The following is a 24,159-nucleotide window of genomic DNA, read 5'->3' as shown; positions in this document are numbered from 1 at the left end:
GTCACTTTCCCAGGACTTGTTACAGCCTCACACTCTCTCTCTTTATCTATCTCATATGGAAGCAGCAGAATTTTGGTTATCTAGGGTTCATTTCATTTACTGTTTAGAGAATATTTTGCTTGCCAACATCAACAGATAAACAGTGATAACATGTGAATTTGAGCGCACAGCAGGGATCTGAACTTATCCATTTCACACCAGGTCTATTATCAATCAGCCATACGATAAAAACCCAAGGCAGCAGGTACAAGAAGCAATGTGGAGCCAGTCAGCAAGATCAGGAAATAGGATCAGGAGCTGAGCAAGCAAGTGGAGAGCGAGGATACCGGGACCAACAGTGGGAAAGGTGGAATTTCATTCCAAGAAGGTAACTAAATATCAAGGAGAAGGATGAAAAAAAGGGAATGGAGGAAGAAGGAAAAGAGATTGAGTCTACAGTTAGATGACATAGTTAGAAGATGGGGAGTGCATCATTTTGGATCGATACTGCCCCAGTGTAACTTAAAGGCCCCTGTATCACCTTAAAGAACTCAAAAAATAAAATAATCTGACACGAGATGCACGGAGATCTTGTCTGTGAACTGCAACTTCATTTTTACAGGTGAAATGCAAGACTGTGACCGCCAGACATCCGATAACTACAACAAGCTGTATTTATATAACACCTTTAATGTAATAAAACATCCCAAGGTGCTTCACCGAAGCATTATAAAGCAAAATATGACACTGAGCCACATAAGGTGAGTTTAGGGCAGATGGCCAAAAGCTTGGTCAAAGGGGTAGGTTTTAAAGAGGGTCTTAAAGGAGGGGAAAGAGGCAGAGAGGCTTAGGGAGGGAAATCCAGAGCTAGGGTCTTGGCAGCTGAAGGCACGGCCACAAATGGTGGGGCGATTATATTTGGGGATACTCAAGAGGTCAGAATAAGAGGAGCATAGATATCATGGATGGTTGTGGGGCTGGAGGAGATTACAGAGACAGGAAGGGGCGAGGCCATCGAAGGATTTGAAAACAAGGATGAGAATTTTAAAATGGAGGCATTGCCTAACCAGGAGCAAACCGAGGTCAGCAAGCACAGGGGTGATGGGTGAACAGGACTGGTGTGAGTTAGGACAAGAGCAGCAGATGACCTCAGATTTAGGGAGGGTAGAATATGGGAGGTCAGTCAGGAATGCGGTGGAGTAGTCAAGTCGAGAGGTAACAAAGGCATGGATGAGGGTTTCAGCAGCTGATGAGCTGAGGCAGGGGTGAAGTTGGACGATGTTATGAGGGTGGAAAAAGGCTATCTTAGTGATGGCTTGAATATGTGATTGGAAGCTCATCTCAGGGTCAAATATGGCACAAGTTTGCAAATAGTCTGGTTCACCCTCAGACAGTTGCCAGGGAGAGGGGTGGAGTCGGTGGTCAGGAAACAGAATTTGTGATGGTGACCATTGGCAATGGCTTCAATCTTCTCAACATCTAAGTGGAGGAAATTTCTGTTTATCCAGTACTGGATGTCAGACAAGCAGTCTGATGATTTACACACAGTGGGTAGGTCAAGAATGGTGGTGGTGAGGTAGAGCTGGGTGTTGTCACGCTGATGGTAAATGCAGTGATGGAAGAACAAAAACAAAGCGGAGTTATAAAAAAAAACTATTTAAAAAGACTGGTACACTTGCCTTCAACAAGATGGAGGACAAAGTCACATGATACATACCTCCTCCTGCATTGAAATACACATTCACGTCTGCTAGAACTGAAACTCAATAGCTTCATCTGCATTGAAATCATAGCTTATCACACATATGTGAGCTATCCAAAAAGTGAGCTAAAACAAAGGCATTAGCAGATGCTCTATCTCCAGCTACAATTACTACGATAAGGTGTTAACATCACTCATCGTATCAAAATGGGCTGAGATCAGAAGCCATTGTACAGCCCCTCAGGAACCAAAAGCCTAAAGTCACATGGGCAAAACTAACCCTTTATGAATTTACCTTTAAAGGTAACTTTTTTGGAGAACAGAGGGAGTCATCAGTCATCAAAACATCAGAACAGTCTGTCTGAGATCTCCAGCCAGAGAGAGAGAACATCAAAAGCCATCTTGAATTCCAGCACAAGGCTGACAGAGAGAGATATATATCAATTTCAGCCAAGACTGTTGAACCCTGCTGAGACGAGTTGGCAACCAACTACAGCAGAGAAATAAGAGAGTCTCCTCTGACCAACTCCTCCACATGTGGAAATTTAACAAAGAAATACCAGCACTGTCTTAGAACTGAAGTGTTGACTGCCAGAAGACTACAGCAACCCAGCAAGGATAAAGCAACCAGCAAACAGGCCTGCAACTTTAAAACTTACCTTCCAAGAGGATCCCACAAGTTTTTCCTGAAAACAGACTTTTACACCTTGAACTCTTAAAGCCTTTTAACCTTTACCATCTATCTATCTACTCTTGAGTGTGCATGAGAGAGTAAATGCATGCGTGGGTGATGTTGCAAACATTTCGGGTGATTATTGTTCACTAAATATTTAATCTTCTGTTTTAAATACATTAGAAAACCTGTCACTGTCTGTTTATTTGGCCAGTAAAACACAGAGGCTGAAACATTAATTTAAACAAAAACACTATCTATGGTCAGTTAGGAAGTGACCAGTGGAAAGCAGCCACACCATTTCCCACCTGTCCATAACAGTGTCATCGGCGCAAATGTGAAATCTGATGTTGTGCTTTTGAATGAAAATCCATAATGGTTATTTCTTGCCCACCCTACATTCCCTCTGATGTCACCAGCAGGCTCATTCTGTACAGCAAGTGGAAGGCCCATAGTCCACGAGAGACCTGTGTGTGCTTGCTTCTGCTCAGACAGCCAAGGTTAATGATAACAGTGTTTGTGTTCCACACAGTGCAGCTGCAATTGGGAAAAATGTACAAGTGGAGTCACCTGATCCCCATTACATTGATCAAGATTTGATTCAGCACCCCTCCTCCCCCTTCCCAATCAAATGCAGTACCTAAAAGCATGAATTTGCTTTTTGCTGTGTTAGGTCATTTATTCTGCAATAACTGAATGCAATTTACACATTTGGAGCATTAGGCACAATGCAAAATATTTGTAGTGGTAGGTAATGGTGAACTGATTGACTGTATTAGCAACGCACCATTAGCATAACATCAAATGACTTTCGCAATGCTTCGAGCAGCTACACAGGGCTGACAGCATACCCATCAGATCTGTATCCAAAATTAGCTCAATGAATAATAATAAAAACCTTTTTGAATGTCCCTAGCCAACTGATAGAACTTTCATTAGAAATGATTAGGTTGGAGCTTGACTCAGCTGGGACTGTGCAGCATTTTCATAGATATTAGGGCACGCACTGTTAGTCTTGTTCATTTTTACCAGCAATTTTCTTCCTGTGAGGGCATTATCAGGGAATTGGTCAGGGGATGGAACACGGAACTTTTTTTTAAAAAACAGAGTGATCAGTGATGAGATCGAGGAGGTACAGAAAGAGTCGTACAGCAAATGCAAAACAAAACAGAAAACGCTGGGAATATTCACAGGGCTTGTCAGCAACTGAAAAGAGGAAAGTTAATTTTGTGGGTGAACACCCTTTTTTGGAACAGTACTTACCTAATGGGTCAACTCTTTAGTGCTGAGTGCACCAGTTGTGCATTTGCCATCATTTCCCATTACCTTTTGGAAGAAAAACTGAAGGAACTTATTCACTTGAGGCCTGTTAGGGCTTTTATTTCCCCCACTCCAGAGACTTGAGCACTTAATCTAGGCTGACTCCCCAAGTGCAAAACTGAGGGAGTACTGCATTGTTGGAGGTGCCGTCTTTTGGATGAGATGTTAAACAGATCTCTCGTCTGCCCTCTCTGTACTATTTTGAAGAAAAGGAGGCGAGATCTATCCTGATCAATATTTATCCCCCCACAACCAACATCACAAAAACAGATTATCTGGTCATTATCACATTGCTGTTTGTGGAGCTTTGCTGCGTGAAAATTGGCTGCTGTGTCTCCTCCATTACAAACAGTGACTACACTTCAAAAGTACTTCATTGGCAGTAAAGCATTTTGGGATATTCTGAGGTTGTGAAAGGCCCGATATAATGCAAATCTTTCTTTTTTTTACTAATTAGCTCCTTGTCTATTTGTGTAAAAATGCTGAAATTTTCCATCGCACAGCAGACATCACAAACCACCAACTCATCACAACTGAAAATAAGTGTTTAAAAGGGGAAAGGCACGGCACTCAAATGATTCTGTGTTGCTTTTTCTAACCTCCCTATAAGCACGGCACAGACTCGATGGACTGAATGGCCTCCTACTGTGCTCTACAATTCTATGATTCTAGAATTAGGCAGTTGCCAATCGAGAGGAACTTGCGATGATCATCATTATTCTCTGAAAGAAAAGCAAGCTGCTGCGAATTTGAAATAAAAACAAGAATATGCAGGAAACGTTCAGCAGGTCAGGCAGCATCTGAGGAGAGAAAAACTGAGTTAACGAGTGGAGGGGGATAGAGGGAATTTTTACTGGTCAGTGCGCTAGGAGCAGTTGTGGGTGGGTGGGGAGGGGTGGGGGGCTTGGCGTTGCTTTCGGGTAGCGTGTGAGAAAACCGGATGTTTCTCCGCATGCAGTGGAGTTTTGGACCTGACAGGTTTGTTGCCTCGATGTCAGCCTGACTGGCAAGTGGGTGGGGAGCACCCTGGGGGAGGCCACAGAACCTGGTAGATCTGATCTCAGGCCCTGGGAAGTTGGGGGTGGGAGGGGAGAATCTGATCCCAAAGGGGAGCTATCCCCAACCCTGAACAGTAGTATGATCCTGAAGAGCAGCCATCCCTGACTCCGGGGAAGGGACAGTGTATGGAGAGGGTATCTGATGATGGGGAGGATCTTGGTGTGTTTGGAGGAAGCACCTCCCCCTCCTCCTGGCCCACAAGTAGTACTGTGAAGGCACTTGCCTTCTCCCCAAGACTATCTTTGACGTACTGCAGCTGCCGGCTTTCCAGAGGCCTGGGAAACACAGCCGGCCACAGTTAAACATGCTATGCAGGTTAAATCCGAGGCTTCCAGCCTCATTAACTGAGTTAAAATGCCCATCCACCTCCTGGGAGCAGATGGGCTGCCCATCCTCTGTCCTGCCGCAGTGAAACATGGAAGTCAGTGGGGTGCAGCCAGGTTCCTGTGGCGCTCACTTGCACCCAATCCTACCCGCTCCCCCATGTTAAAAACCCACAATGTTTCAGACCATCGACCTTTCGTCAGAACCTCTAATTGACTACAGGATCTAAGTTGACTTCCTTAGAAGGAATGTCTGAGCAGTGGCCTTAAAGGAACAGGCCAGCGTTAGCACATAGACATTATAGCCTTTGATCCAAATCCTGGAATTGACAGGAAAGCAGTGTACATAACTGTACATCAGCCCTGGCCCAATGAGCAGCATTCTCTCCTCTGAATCAGAAAGTTGTGTGTTAAAGTCCCACTCCAGAGACTTAAGCACATCATCTAGGTTGATACTCCAGTGCAGTACCGAGGGAGTGCTGTACCATTGGAGCTGCCGGCGTTCGAATGAGAGGATAAACCAAGGCCCCATCTGCTCTCTCAGGTGGATGTAAAAGATCCCGTGGCACTATTCGAAGAAGAGCAGGGGAGTTATCCCCCACTGTACTGGCCAATGCTTATCCCTCAGCCAACATCACTGAAGCAGATTATCATGTCATTATCTCATCGCTGTTTTTGCTGCTGCATTTCCCACATCACAACAGAAGCTACATCTGAAAAGTTCATAATTGGCTGTAAAGTGCTTTGGTGACATAGAAGGTTTTTTTCATTCATGGGATGTGGGCATCGCTGACAAGGCCAGCATTTATTACCCATCCCTAACTGCCCTGGAGAAGGTGGTGGTGAACCTCCTTCTTGAACTACTGCAGTCCCTGTGGGGTAGGTAAACCCACAGTGCTGTTTAGAAGGGAGTTCCAGGATTTTGACCCAGCGATGGTGAAGGAATGGTGATATAGTTCCAAGTCAGAATGGTGTGTGGCTTGGAGGGGAACTTGCAGGTGGTGGTGTTTCCAAGTGTCTGCTGCCCTTGTCCTCCTAGGTGGTATAGGTCGCGGGTTTGGAAGGTGCTGTCAAAGGAGCCTTGGCGAGCTGCTGCAGTGCATCTTGTAGATGGTACACACTGCTGCCACTGTACATCAGTAATGGAGGGAATGAATGTTTAAGGTGGTGGATGGGGTGCCAATCAAGTGAGCTGCTTTGTCCTGGATGGTGTCGAGCTTCTTGAGTGTTGTTGGAGCTGCACCCATCCAGGCAAGTGGAGAGTATTCCATCACACTCCTGACTTTTGCCTTGTAGATGGTGGACAGGCTTTGGGGAGACAGGAGGTGAGTTACTCGCCGCAGAATTCCCAGCCTCTGATCTACTCTTGTAGCCACAGTATTTATATGCCTGGTTTCTGGTCAATGGTAACCCGCCCCCCCCCCCCCCCCCCCCCCCAGGGTGTTGATGGTCGGGGATTCTCTCTTTTTGGAGAAGGTCTGTCTTTTGTGTGGTGTGAATGTTATTTGTAAGTTCTGGAGAAATGCAAGTTTTTCTTCCTTTTAAAGAATTGTGATAACCTGTCAACTTAATGGCTATGATGGATTCAGGCTTGATGGTTAGAATGAGCCTAAAAATGGAAGAACATGATTCTGGTAGTGACTAGTTAAATAACAGTTTATACTTTTGCTCCAACATTTCATGGATAAAATGCCTGGGTTAAGGTGTTGCTGTAGTTATGGTATTGGAATACATGGTTTCAAATCCCAACATTGGCAAGTTGTGAAATCAGATTCAATAAATCTGGTAATTTGCTGCAAAAAAAATCCAACCCTCAATCAACGACAGAAAAAAAGATGGACTGGTCATTGTTCTTTTTGGGATCTTGCTATGCACAAATTGGCTGCCACATTTTCTACACAACAGTGACTACATTTTAAAGGCATGTTAACTGGCTGTGTAGAGTGCTGGGATGATTTGTTTTTGATGAGAAGGGAGCCTGTCATCCATACCCAGTCTATATGTGGCTCCAGTCCCACAGGGCCTGGTTGACTCTTATTAACCTAGCAAGCTAATCCGTTGCAAACAATTGCTTCAAAGTTCAAAAATAAGGAAAAATAATCAGGTAGACAGATGAATGTACAAAAATGTCAGGCATTGGGCTCATCTAATGGCTCACAGTACAACACTCCCCACCCACCCAGAACTATGCAATCTCCTGACCTAGCATGCCCAGGCATCGTACCTTAAGGCTTAGGCAGTCACAACTCAATCAACCCTGCAGTGTTCTCAGCTCGGGAGAACTGAACCATAAACTAGTCAAGCGATATCTTGACACAGCTATGACTCTGTCAGTACACCTATCAGCCAACGTCCCAGACCTCTCCATTACCATCCTTGGGTACGTTCTGTCCCATTGACAAGGTAGACTCACTAGAGGTGGGAGTGCAGTGGTATACATAGTGGAGGGGTCCTGGAAGTCCACAACATTGAGTCTAGACACCATGAAATTTCAAACAAGGTCAAATTTCATGGTGATCATAACCGACCACCCTCTCTCCCACTTGACTGATGGATCAGTATTCTTTCATTTAGAATATCAGTCAGGCGAAGCACTTGAGAGAAGAAAGGATACAAAATGGACTTTAGCTGAGAGACTTCAAGGTTCACCATCAAGAGTAGCTCAGTAGTGCCCCTACTGACCCAGCTGACCAAGTCCTGCATGACTGAGTTACCAGACTGGACCTGTGCCAGGTGATGAGAAAGAAACTACCTGACCTTGTCTTCACATCGGGACATGGATCCAGGGCCAGCAGAAGCCCAGCAAGGAAGTTAATTCTAATGTTTTGTACTTTCCTTGTGAGTCCTGGAGTAGTTTTTTTTATTCAGTTGTGGGATGTAGGCATCGCTGGCTAGGCCATCATTTATAGCCCATCCCTAATTGCCCTTGAACTGAGCAGCTTGCTAGGCCATTTCAGAGGGCAGTTAACAGTCAACCACATTGCTGTGAGTCTGCAGTCTCATGTAGGCCAGACCAGGTAAGGACAGCAGATTTCCTTCCCTAAAGAATATCAGCGAACCAGATGGGTTTTTACAACAATCGACAATGGTTTCATGGTCACCATTAAACTAGCTCCTTTGGGCCCTACATGAAGCCACGGGCCACATGAGCAACCCCCAACCTCTGTGTTTGGGCTTCAATTCCCCTGTCCCAACCCCCGTCCTGATCACTTACCTCAGTGCCGGGGACCATTCCTTTATGTCCTCCACTGTGGCCACCTGCTGCCTTTACTGGTTGGGAAATTGGCCAGTAGCATAATAACAAGGCCTGGCTGTTAACATCAGCAGGTCTCCTTGCTTGCTAGGCTGCATTCCTGCCTGGGAGCTAGGTACACAGCATAGATATGAAAAGTGAAAATGGCTAGTCTGTCCAGCAGGAAATTACTTCGGTAAAGTCTCACCTGATACTTGCTTTCCAAATAAAGGAAAAGCAAAATAACAGTTGGGAGTAATGATACCAAGGGCACATCTAGACTACAGCCAAAGGACTATGTTAAATTTTCTCTTGTGGGAAATGTAAATACATGAGGGGTGAAAATCATCTTGGAAAACAAAATGGGGCAGTGTGTAAAACGGACTGTCGATTTGGCATTGCCCATTTCATGCTACGGCCCATGACAACTGTCACCCCCATGGCCTTTCATAAAAAGTTTATGGAAAATGATTTTGGCCTGCCTATTTAGACTACTGAAAGGGAATAAGGAGAGAAAGATGGCACTCTCTGTTCCGCAGCTGTACTGGTGGGACAACTCACAAGGGCACAAAAGATACAATGGATAAACATGTCCTTTCCATTATATACTGTACTATCAAATATGCTTAATCCATAGAGCACCGTTGAGTGGATGATTTCCTTCACTATTCTCTTGCTGCCTGACAGACTGGACAGATTTAAACAATTCACTGTAAAGAAAATGGTCTATAATCAGTTGGAAGTGATTGTCCTTCAGTAGTTATACTTAAATGGTCTTTGACTCCAATTACTTGAAAACCCTTACAATCACAAAGCCCTACACCTTGTCCAAAATGATTCAGTGCAAACTGAAACTGCTGAATATAGAGTGAAATTAGAGCAAGATTGGGAGCTGTAGAGTGCCAGGATTCATATTGGCAGACAGATGCTCAGTGTTTGGTCAAAATTCTGGAACTCCCTCCCTAACAGCACTGTGGGTGTACCTACACCACTTAGACTGCAGTCAAGAAGGTGGCTCACCACCACTTTCTCAAGGACAATTAGGGATGGGTAATAAATGCTGGCCTTGCCAGCGATGCCCACATTCTAAGAATGAATAAATTAAAAAATTAACTGAGATAATAGGCATTGCTTCACGGGAAATGCCCAAAATGCTTGACCAAGGCTGACTGCAGCTTAACAGCAAAATCACAATCTTTTGTCACACGAAGAGTTTATGCTGATGTGCCCTTGCTCCTTTGATCTGGTTACCATACTCGATTTCAATTAAAAAAACAGCAAGCTTCTGATACTTCACTAGACTTCAGTAGGCTATTTGGCCTTGGGTTAAAAAGCAAAGAAAGACTTGCATTTCACAATCATAGGACATCCCAAAGCATTTTACAGCCAATGAAGTACTTTTGAAGTGTAGTCACTGTTGTCTTGTAGGAAATGCAGGCAGCCAATTTGTGCACAGCAAGCTCCCACAAATAGCAATGTGATAATGACTGAAGAATCTGTCTTTAGTGATTTTGGCTAAGGGATAAGTATTGGCCAGGACATTGGGGAGAACTCCCCTCTTCTTTGAAATAGTGCCATGGCATCCTTTATATTCACCTCAGCAGGGAGATGGGGCCTCGATTTAACGCCTCATCCAAAAGATGGCACCCCCGACAGTGCAGCACTCCACTGGACCGATTATGCACACCAGTCTCTGGAGTGGGAACATGCCAACACTCACTGTCAAGGTTCAAATATGAATACCTTAACTGAGGGAATGGTGGTTATAAAACCAAGCAAGGATCCAACGGCTTCAGAAAGCAGAGAAGACAGGAAAATTAAACATAAAATTTCTTGGCTAAGCTGAGATCTACCATGTCAGGTTTCCTCGCGTCTTTGCTGCTCTGCTGAAGGTCAGGAGCTCTGTGAGACTGAGAGTAGCTCCACTGATTGTAATGGAAACCTCAGCTTGGTTGGGGAATTTATCCTGGGTCTCCCAACCCTCAAAAGATGCGCTCCCTCAGGATACAACATTCAACATTTTTGAAGAATTGTTATTCTTTTTGAATGTGAAATGGGAGATATTTGAATAAAAAGTGATCCCCAACACGTTCACTCTTCTCTGATGGCCTACAAGACACATAGAGCTTAGCTTTGCCACTTATTACCTCAGGTACTTTCTTGCTAAACCTGCATAATTAAATCACAATGCCAATCATCTTGGGCAGTATTTAATGGAGGCGGCAGGGGTTTTGTCCGCTGACTGAAGAACCAGCCACAGCCCCACATTGCCTCTTTTTGGGAAGGCCCGCCGCATTACATGCCAATCAAACACTGACTTGGGCAGCAGCAGGACTTTCCTGGGATCAGGACCTTGGGGACCTTGAGAGCTGCCAGCCAATCAGAGGCTGGCGGCTCTTTTACTGAGCAGTGCCATCATGGAGGCAGTAGCTGCTGCCGGAAATGCACCCAACCAAAGCCCAGGATCGTCGATGGACCCAGGCCAGTGGTGAGCAATGGCGGGAGGGGTTTGGCAGGGTGGGGGTCATGGGGGAGGAGATTGTAGAGGTCTCTCGATCAAGCACTAAGTGTCTTTGAATGAGGGACCCTCACCCCGGGAGACCAAAAGCAACCTGCACGCGTTTGCATGTTGTGCTCCCCACGATGTGGCAACAGGCTCGCCTGTCACTTGGTTAATACCAACAGCAGGGGGAAGAGACCCTTAATCAGGCATTAATTGCCCACTTAAGGGCTTTAATTGGCGGCGGGTGGGAAGGCCGTTCGCAGACCATCCTGCTGTGGACTTAATTGGGGGTGGAGCAGAAAGGTGGCAGGGTCTCCACCTGCCATCATCCCACCCGATTAAATGCTCTCCCCTCCTCCAAACCCGCCACAGGGGAAAGCATTGAGTACAGCCCCTTGTGTGAACATCACCACACATTTATGCAGGAAGAAGAAGAAGAAAAAGAAGAAGCAGCAACAAAAACTTGCATTTATATAGTGCCTTTAATGCAGTAAAATGCCCCTGTGCTCTTCACAGGAAGTCATCAGACAAAATTTGCCACCAAGGATCAGCCATGTAAATGCATGGGAATTCTGTGTGTCTGGCTTACCCCCCGACTCCCTAAAGCCTTTCCACCACCTACAAGAGACAAGTCAGGAATACTCTCCACTTGCCCGGAAGGATGTAGCTGCAACAATACTCAAGAAGCTCATGGCCATCCAGGACAAAGTAGTCTGCTTGATTGGCATCCTATCCACCACCCCAAACATCCACTCCCTCCAACATCATTGCACTGTCGCTGCAACGTGTACCACCCTCAGGAATTACTGCAGCCACTTGCCTGTGTTTCTTTGACAGGGCCTCCCAAATCCAGAACCTCCATTACCTAGATGGACAGTACAGCAAGCAGATGGGAATACCATCACCTCCAGGTTCCCAACCAAGCCACATCCCATCTCGACCTGTGATTCTGTGAGACACAAATCACCATTCCTTCATCATCAGTGGGTCAAAATCCATAATTCCCTTCTTAGCAGTACTGTGGGAGCACCTTCACCACATTGACTGCAGCAGTTCAACTAGGAGGCTCACCACCACCTTCTAAAGCACAATTAGGGATGGGCAATAAATGTTGACCTTACAAGTGACACCCATAGCCCAGGAATGAATTAAAAAAAAACACATGTTCCTTCTTTCTTTCAATTATCTCTCATTATCAATAGTTTATCAGTTTGCCACCATGTAACACACTTTTATACATAGGTTACAAAAATATAGTTCCCTGAAGGCAACAAAAAACAGATGTTTTTACAATGTTATTTTTAAAATTATAGTTTAATTGAATTTGTGATATGATTTTGAACAGACTCAATGGGCTGCTTTCATTGAGTAATGTAGTTTTTGCAAGCTTCTGGGAAATAGTTTATAAATTGTTTTTTTTTATATAAAACTCATTTTTAGAACATTTTTGTCCTGGGGGAAAATCACTATTTCTCCGACTGGTTTCAATCAAGTGCAAACCTGACTTCTAGCCAAAAATGTTGGTTTTGGGTAGAATTGTTTGCCAGTTGTATTGCCTACTTCATCCAAAGCCGGACAGCAAAGTGGATGATGTGTTATAACTCTGTCCTGTCCATATTCTCCACCACAAGGGGTTACTGCCCTCAATGTCTGTAGGTCTGTCCTATTTGCTTCCCTCAAATGGTTATGTGCTGTTTAGAGGGGAATTAATGGCCTAAAAACAGAGAACCATCCTTAATCTCTGCCTGTTTTCAATGTGGAGGTTTTTAAGTGCTGTACCTCAAGCATCAAACCTTGGTCCTTTGTAACCTCGCTTTCCATTTTATCGATGCTATTCTGTAAACACATGAAAGGTCCTTCTCCTCCTGTATCTTTACTGTACTGAAATCGAAACTCATCACAAGTTCACAAGATAATTAATTATTGACGAGAAAGGCAATTCAGCCCACCTTCATTCATCCACTCAGAGATCCTAACATCCCCCCCATTGTAGCATCCGATAGTTGCTTCAATGAATTCCAAGGTTTATGCCCTCCTCTAATCCACATGATGATCACTCTCTTTGGGGAGGAATTGCTTGATATCCGTCTTAAAACTATGCTTTTCCAGTTTGAACCTGTGTGCCTTGATCTTGAAATTTAGTTTGAAGTAATATTCTGGGTTAAATTTTCGATATACCCTGATAAAAGCCCCCCTCAGAAACCTCCTTTTGCAGTCTGACAAGCCCGGGTTTCTCCATTTTCTTTCCATAAATCGTATACCTGACTGGAATCTGCCTTGTGGCTCTTCTCTGCATTGCCAATGGTACTTGAATGCCCCTCTTGTGTCTTCATGACTAGAACTGATGCAGGTGTAACCAGAGCACTATAAGTTTGATCATTACTTTCCTGTATCTCATAATATACTGTTTTGCTGATGTAGTTCAACATCCTATTGGATTTGCTGATTATTGCTCTGCATTGATTAGACCTGTTTAAGTGTCAAGTCTGTGAAGACTCCAGGATTGCTTGGAGCTTCGTTTTTAGCCTGTGTCTGGCCTCAGCATCAGCTGCCCACTTCTCCGATGGCATTGACTCATTGCCCAAGTATGGCCCCAGAGCACCAGATGTCTTCCTCTCCTAAGACCGCTGACTGCTTCTGCAAGTATAGCCCCACAGCACTGTGTTTCCCTCCAATAACTCACCCCAGTGGCCATTCTTCACGTGTGACCCCAGATACTGAACGTTTGCAAGGGGCTTCATAACTGAGCCTGCCCTCATCCAGCACACACACAAGCGCAACGCATGGACTTCCAGCAAGGATGGCAAAGACCAACAGGGCTTCTGGTTAATTTTTTATCTTCCTAGTTCACAAGTGCAAAGGTCAAATACAGTGCTGTTATTTCAGCTCCAGTGAAATCAACTAACCCTGGAGGTACTTGAAATAGAGGCACTTTTAACCCGGGGAGGAAATATATACTATTGGGGAACAGCTCTGGTTTTCTTCCCTCATGTTGGCCAATATTTTGTAAACTGTTGGAAGGATTTATTTTTCACGTTTCTTGCCCTGTCCAGCCATGCTTTTTATTACCAGTCTCACAATTTGCAGGGCAGGGAATGGGTTCATTGAATGATGGGGTTACAAGGCATTGGCTAGTTGAGATAACCTAATCAAGAGTAGGCTCTGCATTTTCTGTGTGATGGGCGCACCATGTGTGGCTGTGTGATCATTATACAATTTATATTGCGAAGAAACAGATGAACGGTAGCATATACCTTGGAGAATTTCTGCACTAATATTGGAGATAAAGCAGGAGTCTATTTATTTCAAGTATAATATATGTAAAGCTACATCAAAATGGCACAAGCCTCTTTCTTTCCTCCTTTCCAAGGCAGACTTGCTTCCATACCCATCTACATAAAGACAGAGAATACTAGAAATACGCAGCATGTTTGAAAGCATCTAACAGAGAATAGAATGAAAAGTTTCCACATGCCTTTTCTCTTCCAAATGCTGGTTGTATGTTTCCAGCATTTGAAATTTTCTGCACAATCTGCACTCTGCTAATTGGTTGGAGAGTAGGACCATGCAGTCCAAGGACATTTCCTTGGACAATGTCCACACCGCTCTTCAGTGAAGCCAACAAGGAGTGCTTTGGAAAAAGGACTTATGTGGCTGCCTGTCCGGGTGGTTTGCCATAGATTCAATAGAATCTGGCCAACTTGCCCTACAGAGAAGGCTAAGCCATGATTGTGGACAGTGCAATTCAAGTCATATAGAGGAGCAGTAACAACTCCCAAGTTGCTAGGAAGTGCAATTTGGTTCAGTATATTCTTGAAATATAAGGCATTGAATGCTGAAGAGAAATCTAAGTGCAGCTTTAACCCTACGTACCCAGTAGATATTGTTCTGGCGGGTAGTTAAAATGAATCACTCTGGAGCTACCAGAATCCTATTCTCTTAAGCAGGCAGTAAGGCCACCTGCTGAAATCCGAGTGAGGTCCTTCTTTACGTTTTAATTCACTGAGCAGGGAAGCAGTTTTGTCTCTCCAACTGGAGAGCATCAGCACCAGAGGAGGTTGATAAAGGTCAAGTGTTTTCCTTGCCTTGGTAAGGCCATGGGGAGCAGGAGACACACAAGGAAAGCTGAGTTTTCTGTCTCCCTCCAAACCCCTACAATGCACAGTCCTTGCCCTGACCCTTCCCACTTCCTGAACCCAATTCTCCCATCCCCTGCCCAGAATCCAATATCAACAATCAACCAATCTTGTGTTGGCCAGTGGCCTCTGGACTAGTTTTTCCACTGCTTCCTGACAACTTCTAGCTTGAAGAGGAGGGAAGTTGGCCAATGCAATATTCAACGAAGCCTGGTTGTTAAAACCAGCTGGGCCTCATCCTGCCGTGGCTGGGCAGAAAGGAACTCGTTAGCATAGATTCGCACCGGAAACCCACTGACAATTAAAATCAAGGCTGCGCACGTACCAGAAACCAGAAGAGTTCTTTCAATTAAGTCTTTTTCCTGCACGCTGAACCAATCCAAAGGTATGCAAACCAGTGAATTTTGATGCAAATGGAAAGTGTCAGCTGTGACTCGGTGGGCTGCACTCTTGACTCTGAGTCATAAGGCTGTGGGTTTAAGCACCAGTGCAGAGAACTGAGCACATAATCCAGGCTAACACTCCAGTGCTGTGAGTACTATTGGATAAGATGTTAAACTGAGGTCCCATCTGCCCTCTCAGGTGGATGTAAAAGATCCCATGGTAATAGTTAAAAATAAAAGCAGTTCTCCCTGGTGACTTGGCCAATATTTATCCCTCAATCAACACTTTAATACAGATTATCTGGCCATTAGCTCCTTGCTGTTTCTGGGACCTTGTTGTGCAAAACTTAGCTACCTGTGTTTCCTATATTATAATAATGGCTACACGCAAAAGTACTTTGTTGTGTAACGTGCTTTGGGAGGTCGTAAAAGCACAAAATAAGTGCAAATTTTTACATTTACACCAAGGTAACCCTTCAATAATATCACAGAGATGTGTTCAGACACCCTCTCATGATTATGGTAACCACAGATGTTGCTGGGACCTAAACCCAAACTGTACGTCCTGCACCAGAATGACAGCAATCATGAAAAGGCTGCAGCCACTAATCATGAGATGTGGTCTACAACATACTTCAGCAGGGATATCAAATGTCATCATTTGCCAAACTTGCCTGATGATCAGTGAAAAGAACTGCATTCTATCCCTGCATTCATGAGCTGGCTGGCAGCAGCATCACCTAGCCACGTGCAGAGACGAGAAAGTACATTTTAACTCCAATATGAAGGTGGTTACACAACAGCAAATTATTCGAATAAAAGCAAAATACTACAGATGCTGGTAATCTGAAATAAAAGCAGAAAATGCTGGAAATACTTAGCAGGTCTGGCAGCATCTGTGGAGAAAGAAGCAAAGTTAATGTTTCAGGTCAGTGACCTTTCATCAGAACTAATTATTAGAACTCCTTTAAAACCTCAAGCTCTGCTCTGTTCTGCCTGAACACAATGAAAGAGATTCAAATGGCTGCAATCAAAGAATCAATGTGATGTGTACTTGGGCTCGACTGAACCTGGCACTTGACCCTAGTATGGCAATATGGGTATCTGATGTCTACTATTGTAGGCGACCACCATCCAACCCATGAACTGTATATAACCTGGTACGTGGGGAAGTTGTGTGTGCGGCTAAAAGTGGTAAACAAGTCCACAGCAGGGACGTAGGATATGTGGTGAGATAGCAATGTGGTGTTACTGAACTGCTGAAGGGGAAGTGGATGTACTAACACCTGCGAGGTCTGATGAAGACATGTCTAATTTGCTGTTAAATTTGTAACAGATACGCCATGTGGGCTGGTTGCTTGGAGACCGGGGGTCGGCGGAGTGAAGTAATGCCTTGTTATCAGACTAGGGCTGGAGAACGGAGAACTAACTATGCAATGTGGTCGAAACTTGAGAGATGAGGCGACCAAAGATGTCAAAACCGGTGAAAGGTTGACTGACTGTGGTTGACACCCACGACGTTAGCAACAGCTGACCGACCAATCACTGTACATCGGGTAGTCAGGTCTGGCCCATCCCGAGCTGATCACGCAGGCAGCATGCATGAAACAGGGTATAAGAAAATGTGCTCCGCAGTGCTGGCTAGCTAGCTCAGTACTAAGTAGTCTGATCAACTACTTGGAGAATCAGAAGAAGGACTGATCATCTGCTCCGTTTTGACTCTTGGATAAACCTAAGTAACTTAGCTTACGTGGACGCATGAGCATAATCTCTGTTGAAGATAAGATTTTGAAACGCTGAATAAGCATGCTATGTGTGAACAATAATTAGTCTTGAGTCGTTGATACCCAGAGTAAACCTCCGGACCGGTAGTGGGGATAGACTACACTACCAGAGAACCTACATAGTACCAACTGGAAGGTAGAAAATCTTCCTTTACTGATTGTATACTTCAAAGAGCTCTGGAGAATCACTGGCTTTGAAAGGCTTTGAAATGGAAATAAAATCAATTTGAGAGTATCTGGGCTGCTTTGATAGAAACGTGTAGGAGGAATTAATCCAGTCTTGTTGTGGGGCTGCGGTTGACTACCCGATTCATTGCACAAAGCCTGAAGAACAAGGCTGTTCTGGCAAGAGTGTCAATAACAAATCAACTTTTCTTTTCTATTGAAGGTGAGTGATAGGACACATTTTTCTCCTCTCATAGTATGCAAATCAACTCCATTCTGTATCCAACCACTGACCACAAAACAAAAACGGTTACAAGACTATTCCAAGTAATTCTAACATGGAGATACCCGCACTCCACTCTGATTATTTATCTTTAAAACAGAGTGCACTACCAGCTTTTTAAAGGGAATAGATTTCCAAAAGAAAAAGCCTGTCTCTTATCCTCTTCAGCTTGCCCTCTGTTCTCCCTTTCCTTCCTATGTTTTGGTTAGTCCTTTGTCAATCGATCCTCCCTCTCGCCACTGGTTTTTATCTCACAGTTCTTTGTATGGGATTTTGCCCCTTCTACAGTTGTGAAGCCATCTAACAGCAATCGTATGACTATGCGCGAAATTTAGAAAACGGAGGACTTGCCCACAAGATGGCTCAGCTACCTTGACTTGGCTGTCTGGAACAACTTCAGATTACTTATCTGTAAAGAGCAGGAGAGTAGAACTAATTGAACAGCTCTTTCAAAGAGCAGGCACAGGCACGATGGGCTGAATGGCCTCCTTTTATGCTGTAAGTTTTTCTGATTCTATGAACTCAGGGCTGTTTCTCTTTTCCCTCTCTTAAGGGTCTTGGGTTGAAATTTGGAGTTTGCATCCAATTCAGAGTCAATCCTTCTATTACAATCTCCTTCGCTGTAGCTTTCAGCATCGATATATGCTTAATTGTCCCAATTGGCTTGTGCTGGAATAGACAGCAGGCACTTAGATGAATGACAATCTACAGCAAGATTTTACAGGTTAACAATTGTATGCATATCGTTCAAAGCCAGCGTTGTCAGTACTTTTATCATATCGGTGTCAGGATATCATGGGGAAAAATCACACTGAAGTCTGTACATTTTAACATTGTGCCTTAAGTCTGATGTTTTTAATTCACTACCTCAAATTTCTCCCACCACTACTGTCACTGGTGACAGATCTGTAACCATCAATGCTTCAGCCTGGGGTTACACAGCTCAAAATGCTCTTCCTGAGCTTGGAGAACCTAGCAATGTACTTCTGTTTGGTTTCTCGGTTCATTTGGACTTGGTATGAGAATTTCAGACTTTTATGCTGGTTTCAGTGATATGCAGAGTGCAAGTCAGTGCCTTTAAAGGGTCAAGTCACTCAGCACCTTTAGACCCACAAGGAAAACGCTATTTACTTAACTCCTAACCCGGCTACCGGAGCCAAACACATGAAAAGCACTGCACAGCATGTGGCCGAGTACTATTAGGAGCTGCCAATTAATGGCTATTGAATTTAAGCAAATCAGGATCCGTACAGGCAAATTAACCCTCCGAGTACAGAGTATTTGCTTCAGGATTCATAATACATTGCTGCTCTATTGCAAGCTCCAACTCGATGATAAAAAAAATGCTGGCAGAAGGCATCTTTAAGAAATATACAGAACTGGACTAGCCAGTGTTCAAATGTGCCTCCACAAAGGAGCGTCACTTGTAATTTCAGTGCAACCCTCAAACTGTTAATAAACTGTGGAACTATCCATTGTCTTTTTCTGTCCTTCAGTGAAAACAAGCTGATGCATTTGCTCGATAGGACTGTGTACTGTGTCTAATGCTTGTAAAGATTTCAGTCCCTGAGATCTGCTTCTTCACGAAGAGCTGGGCACCGTTCAGTTCAGCAGAATGCACCAGGCACTGGGTAATAGTCATTTTGCACATTAAAGAAAAAGTAAATCTCGTGATTTTCAAATTTCTTGCTGCATTGATAAAGCCACACATTTGCCTGAATTCACACATCAGACATTTGCCAGAACTATAACCGACAGACATTCAAAACTCCCTTACTCCGGCTAATAACCTACCTTATCTTCCGATTGTCCATTAGGCCGTGTAATGAGAACTGCCCCATGCATTCAATTGTGACTGTGGGTCAGCAGGCAGAGTCTTGTACAGAATTTATCTCTAAATCGTTCACGGGATTGCTGCAATAGATTCACACACACATGGGCTTGTGTTCAAAAAATGCTGTCTGGCAGAGGACTTGATCTTGTGATGCAGTATGCTTTACTGTATTGGTGCCACAAAATTAGGGGGCGGGAGGGAAGGACAGGGAGGGCCAGATGAAGTGATGGAGGAAAACGAAGGAATGGGGATGGGAAAGGGGAGAGAAATAACAAATCCCTATCCCACGCCAAGGCTTTAGGGTTTGGAAATACACCGGCGATTGGAAATTTGTTATACACAACAGCTGATAGTCAGTCCATTGCTGTTTGTTACCATTACCATCAAGGCTTGAACTGCTGGTGGCAAATACCAGTTGAGACAACTCGCTTGTGAGGAACAGGAGTAGGTCATTTGGCCCCTCGAGCCTGCTCTGCCATTCATTTAGATCATGGCTGGTCTGTATCTCTCCTCACCCAGTCAGCTACCAGGGGTCTTTGTGGGAGCCTCTGAATGACTGAGGTACTCGAAGGTCCACCGTTCTGAACCACCGCTCACCAGGGTTTGATGGCACAGCAGAGACTAGAACATGGTACACCCTCCACGGAGGAGCAGCTACTCTATATAGATATTATATATATAGAAAAAAGTAGTTGCCTCCAATGACTTCGGTGTTACCTTATTGTCTCTATAGCAAGAGCTGTGTGAAAGTGAACAATCTACACATAGACAGATTCATCCTGTCTGCTTTGTGAATTCTAACTAGGACTGTTGGGGGCTCAGTTTTTTTCCAGCAGATTTTGTCCCACTGTTGGGCGACCACACAGAATGTAAGGACCCAGGATCAAGCTTATTAGCCATACCATTCATTTTTAAACAAATCTGAAGAGAAAACCTGACAAGTTTTTGCTGCAAATTAAAAGGAATGAAAAGGTACCTTAAGTGAGAAATACCAAGATGTCTGACCGATAATCACCAGTTGTGAGTTGGAGTGAGTTCCAGCAGTTCTTGTGCTCTGTGGAAATCTGGAACTCTCTCCCCCTAGAGAGTGCAGATATTGGGTCAACTGAAATTTTCAAGACTGAGACTGATAGATTTTCTTTAGACAAAGGGCTCAAGGATATGAAGAGGGGCCAGGACAATGGAGCTGATAACAGATCATCCATGATCTCATAGAAAGATGGAACAAGCTCAAGGGCAAATGTTGCTCTGATAGTGATATGATCCTTAGGAACACCTTGTGCTCCAGGGAGAGAATATGAAGCCCACTCGTAAAGGGGGTTCATCATAGGTTGGTATGTAAATACCTTTGGTGAACTGCTTAGCCATACATATCAGGAAGGTGTCAGCTTCAATGTTCAGTCTGTGCTGAGTTAACTAATCTCATCCAGGAGAGCAACAGGGGGTAGGACAACTTGCCTCAGCATGCTTGGAGTAGGGAATGAGAAACCAAACAGCCTCCATTTTTGATTTGGTGTAAGCCATAGCTCAGTTGGTAGCACTCTCAGCTCTGAGTCAGAAGATTGTGGATTCAGGTTTCACTCCAGGACTTCAGCATAAAAATCAAAGCTGACACTCCAGTGCAGTACTGAGGGAGTGCTGCAGTACCAGAGGTGCTGCTTTTCATATGAAATGTTGAACTGAGGCCCCGCCTGCCCTCTCAGGTGAATGTAAATGATCCCAAGGCACTATTTGGAAGAAGAGCAGGGGAGTTCTCCCTGGTGTCCTGGCCAGTATTTATCCTTCAACCAACATCACAAAAACAGATTATCTGGTCATTATTACATTGCTGTTTGTGGAATCTTACTGTGTGCAAACTGGCTATCGCATTTCCTACATTACAACAATGACTACACTTCAAAAGTATTTAATTGGCTGTAAAGTGCTTTGAGATGTCCTGAGGTTGTGAAAGGCGCTATATAAATGCAAGTCTTTCCTTTTTTTATTGTTATCCAGTGACTATAGCTGGGAAGAGTGTGCGTGTGTCTGGCAGGGATCTTGTGGGGGTGGCAGGACTCCCGGCGCCGGTCTGAAAAGGTGGAGAAACGCTGCTTTAGCCTTTTCGCGCTCCCCCCCACCCGTCCCCCCCGCCGAACGCCAGCCGCCCCGGCGTGATCCTCCGTTGTTCCGGAGGCAAAGTTTCTGGTGCTGGGATTTTTGTCCCTTGTCAGAGCCCATGGGATTCCTGGGTAATTTGGCAAATTGGATGCAAAACTGGCTTAGTGGCAGGAGGCTGAGGATGATGGTCGAGGGTTATTTTTGCGAGTGGAAGCCTGTGACCAGTGGTGTACCACAGGGATCAGTGCTTGGACCCTTGCTGTTTGTAGTGTACATTAATGATTTAGACATGAATATAGGAGGTATGATCAGTAAGTTCACAGATGACATGAAAATTGGTGGTGTTGTAAATAGAGGGGAGGAAAGCCTTAGATTACAGGACGATATAGATGGGCTGGTAAGATGGGCAGAGCAGTGGCAAATGGAATTTAATCCTGAGAAGTGAGAGGTGATGCATTTTGGGAGGACTAACAAGGCAAGGGAATATACAATGGATGGTTGGACTTTAGGAAGTACAGAGGGTCAGAGGGACCTTGGTGCACTTGTCCATAGATCACTGAAGGCAGCAGCACAGGTAGATAAGGTGGTTAGGAAGGCATATGGGATCTTGCCTTTATTAGCCAAGGCATAGAATATAAAAGCAGGGAAGTTATGATGGAGCTGTATAAAACGCTAGTTAGGCCACAGCTGGAGTACTGTGTACAGTTCTGGGCACCACACTATAGGAAGGATGTGATTGCACTGGAGAGGGTGCAGTGGAGATTCACCAGGATGTTGCCTGGACTGGAGCATTTCAGCTATGAAGAGAGACTGGATAGGCTAGGGTTGTTTTCCTTAGAGCAGAGAAGGCTGAGGGGGGACCTGATTGAGGTACACAAAATTATGAGGGGCATAGATAGGGTCGATAGGAAGAAACTTTCTCCCTTAGCGGAGGTGTCATTAACCAGGGAGCACAGATTTAAGGTAAGGAGCAGGAGCTTTAGAGGGGATTTGAGGAAAAATATTTTCACCCAGAGGGTGGTTAGAATCTGGAACACACTGCCTGAAAAGGGTGGTAGAGGCAGGAACCCTCACAACATTTAAGAAGTATTTAGATGAGCACTTGAAACGCCATAGCATATAAGGCTACGGGCCAAGTGCTGGAAAATGGGATTAGAATAGATAGGTGTTTGATGGCCGGCACGGACATGATGGGCCGAAGGGTCTGATTTTATGCTGTATAACTCTATGGCTCTATGAAAGACAGGGAACCTGCCTCCAAGAACGGCCAATCAGGGCCGGCAGCTCAGCAGTATCGGCAGTACCACTGGGAGGAGTGGCCATTCCCGGTACTGCAAAGGCCTTAGACCCAGGCCCAGCACTGGAGACCTGGACCTCAGGTAAGTGAGGGGGGTTGCTGGAGGAGTCTGGAAGGCAAGGGCAAGGGGGTGAGAGGGTGGGCATTAAGTCCGGGGGAGGGGGGGGTTCCATGGAGGTGGATGTTTTGCTGCCGAGGGTACTCTGTGGGTCACAGATTGCCCACGGAGGAGGGATTCTCCCCCAAGCCCACAGAGAGTACGCTTTGTTTTATAAGGTGCCCTACCTGTGTGGTAGAGGCATGCCCCTCGCCCCATCACTGGTTAGATCCCAGCGGCAGTGGGAAGAGGCCCTTAAATGGCTGTTAATAGGTCACTTAGGGGCCTCAATTGGCCTTTGCACGGAGGGCCATCGTCAGCCTATCCCACCCCTGGCAAAATCGCTTGGCGACGGGGTGGTGACAGGCCCTGCGCCCAACCATCCATCACGATTCTATGGGCCCCCCCCACCACCTCCAAACCTGCCTCAGGAGGGCCCTAAAATTCAGCACTCTGTGTGTGTGTGTGTGTGTGTGTGTGTCACAAGAAAAGATTGGGTTTTGTTGTACTTCACACTGCTGACACGGAGTATCAAAAACTCTCATTTGGACAAGCCACCAAGGACTGTTGGTGCTGGTGGAATTGTACATCAGCAAGTGATTTCAGGAGAGGAGGAGAGAAATCAGGGGAAAATATGTATATTTTTAAGTACACGGCATATTAAAAGGTCAAAAAAACATACCATTTCTATATCAGCAGCACGAATTCTGTATCTGTCAGCAAGAGTTTCTGGTCTTAAGGCAATTGTGCATGTCAATATATGATTTATGATTTATTAACGTTTGTAACATTTGTTCGACTGAGTTTCTATCCATATCTGAGTGCAATCCCTTGGTTCCCTCAAGTATGACAGAGCTATTTGGCAAATACCTCAGGTTCTGTTGCACACAAGCAAGTCCTAATAGCTATTATATCCAGTAGCAAAAAGCTGAAATTGCTGCACTCGTCCCACTTCTGACAGGTCCACCGAGAATACTGGGAAGGATCATGGCATAGGGCAGGTGAGGAGTCCCTTACACAGAGCACTTCCCTCTCCAACCAAAGGATGTCACATAGAGGTGGGGGAGAAAGAGAAATACAACACTTGTAACAAGTGTGAAGTCCTGCATTTTGGAAGGAACAGCATGGAGAGGCAGTATCATCTAAATGGTGGGTTGCGGGGGGGGGTGGGGTGCGGAGTGTACAAGAACAAAGGGACCTGGGAGTCCTTTTTCACAAGCCTTTGAAGGTGGCAGGGCAAGTCGAAGGTGGTTAAGGAACACATGGGATATTTTGTAAATAGGGGCAATGAG

General features: G+C 44.9%; 1 protein-coding gene across 4 annotated transcripts in view; it reads right to left on the bottom strand.

Annotated features, from left to right (window-relative positions):
• LOC137379093 (RNA-binding Raly-like protein) overlaps window positions 1–24,159 on the bottom strand; it is an 831,538-nt gene that overhangs the window by 165,393 nt on the left and 641,986 nt on the right. Inside the window, exon 1 of one of the 4 annotated variants that reach the window (XM_068049756.1) lies at window positions 19,337–19,398. The exons of the other annotated variants lie outside the window; for them this stretch is intronic. Coding sequence (XP_067905857.1) covers window positions 19,337–19,383 — 47 coding nt within the window. The 5' untranslated portion in view covers window positions 19,384–19,398. Of the gene's footprint in view, window positions 1–19,336; window positions 19,399–24,159 lie in introns of those variants that run through there. 4 annotated transcript variants of the gene reach the window in all.

The sequence above is a fragment of the Heterodontus francisci genome, chromosome 17 (assembly GCF_036365525.1).
Source record: "Heterodontus francisci isolate sHetFra1 chromosome 17, sHetFra1.hap1, whole genome shotgun sequence".
NCBI classification, from domain to species: domain Eukaryota; kingdom Metazoa; phylum Chordata; class Chondrichthyes; order Heterodontiformes; family Heterodontidae; genus Heterodontus; species Heterodontus francisci.
Note: the sequence above shows the minus strand (reverse complement) of the source record. Positions and strands in the feature narration are given on the sequence as shown.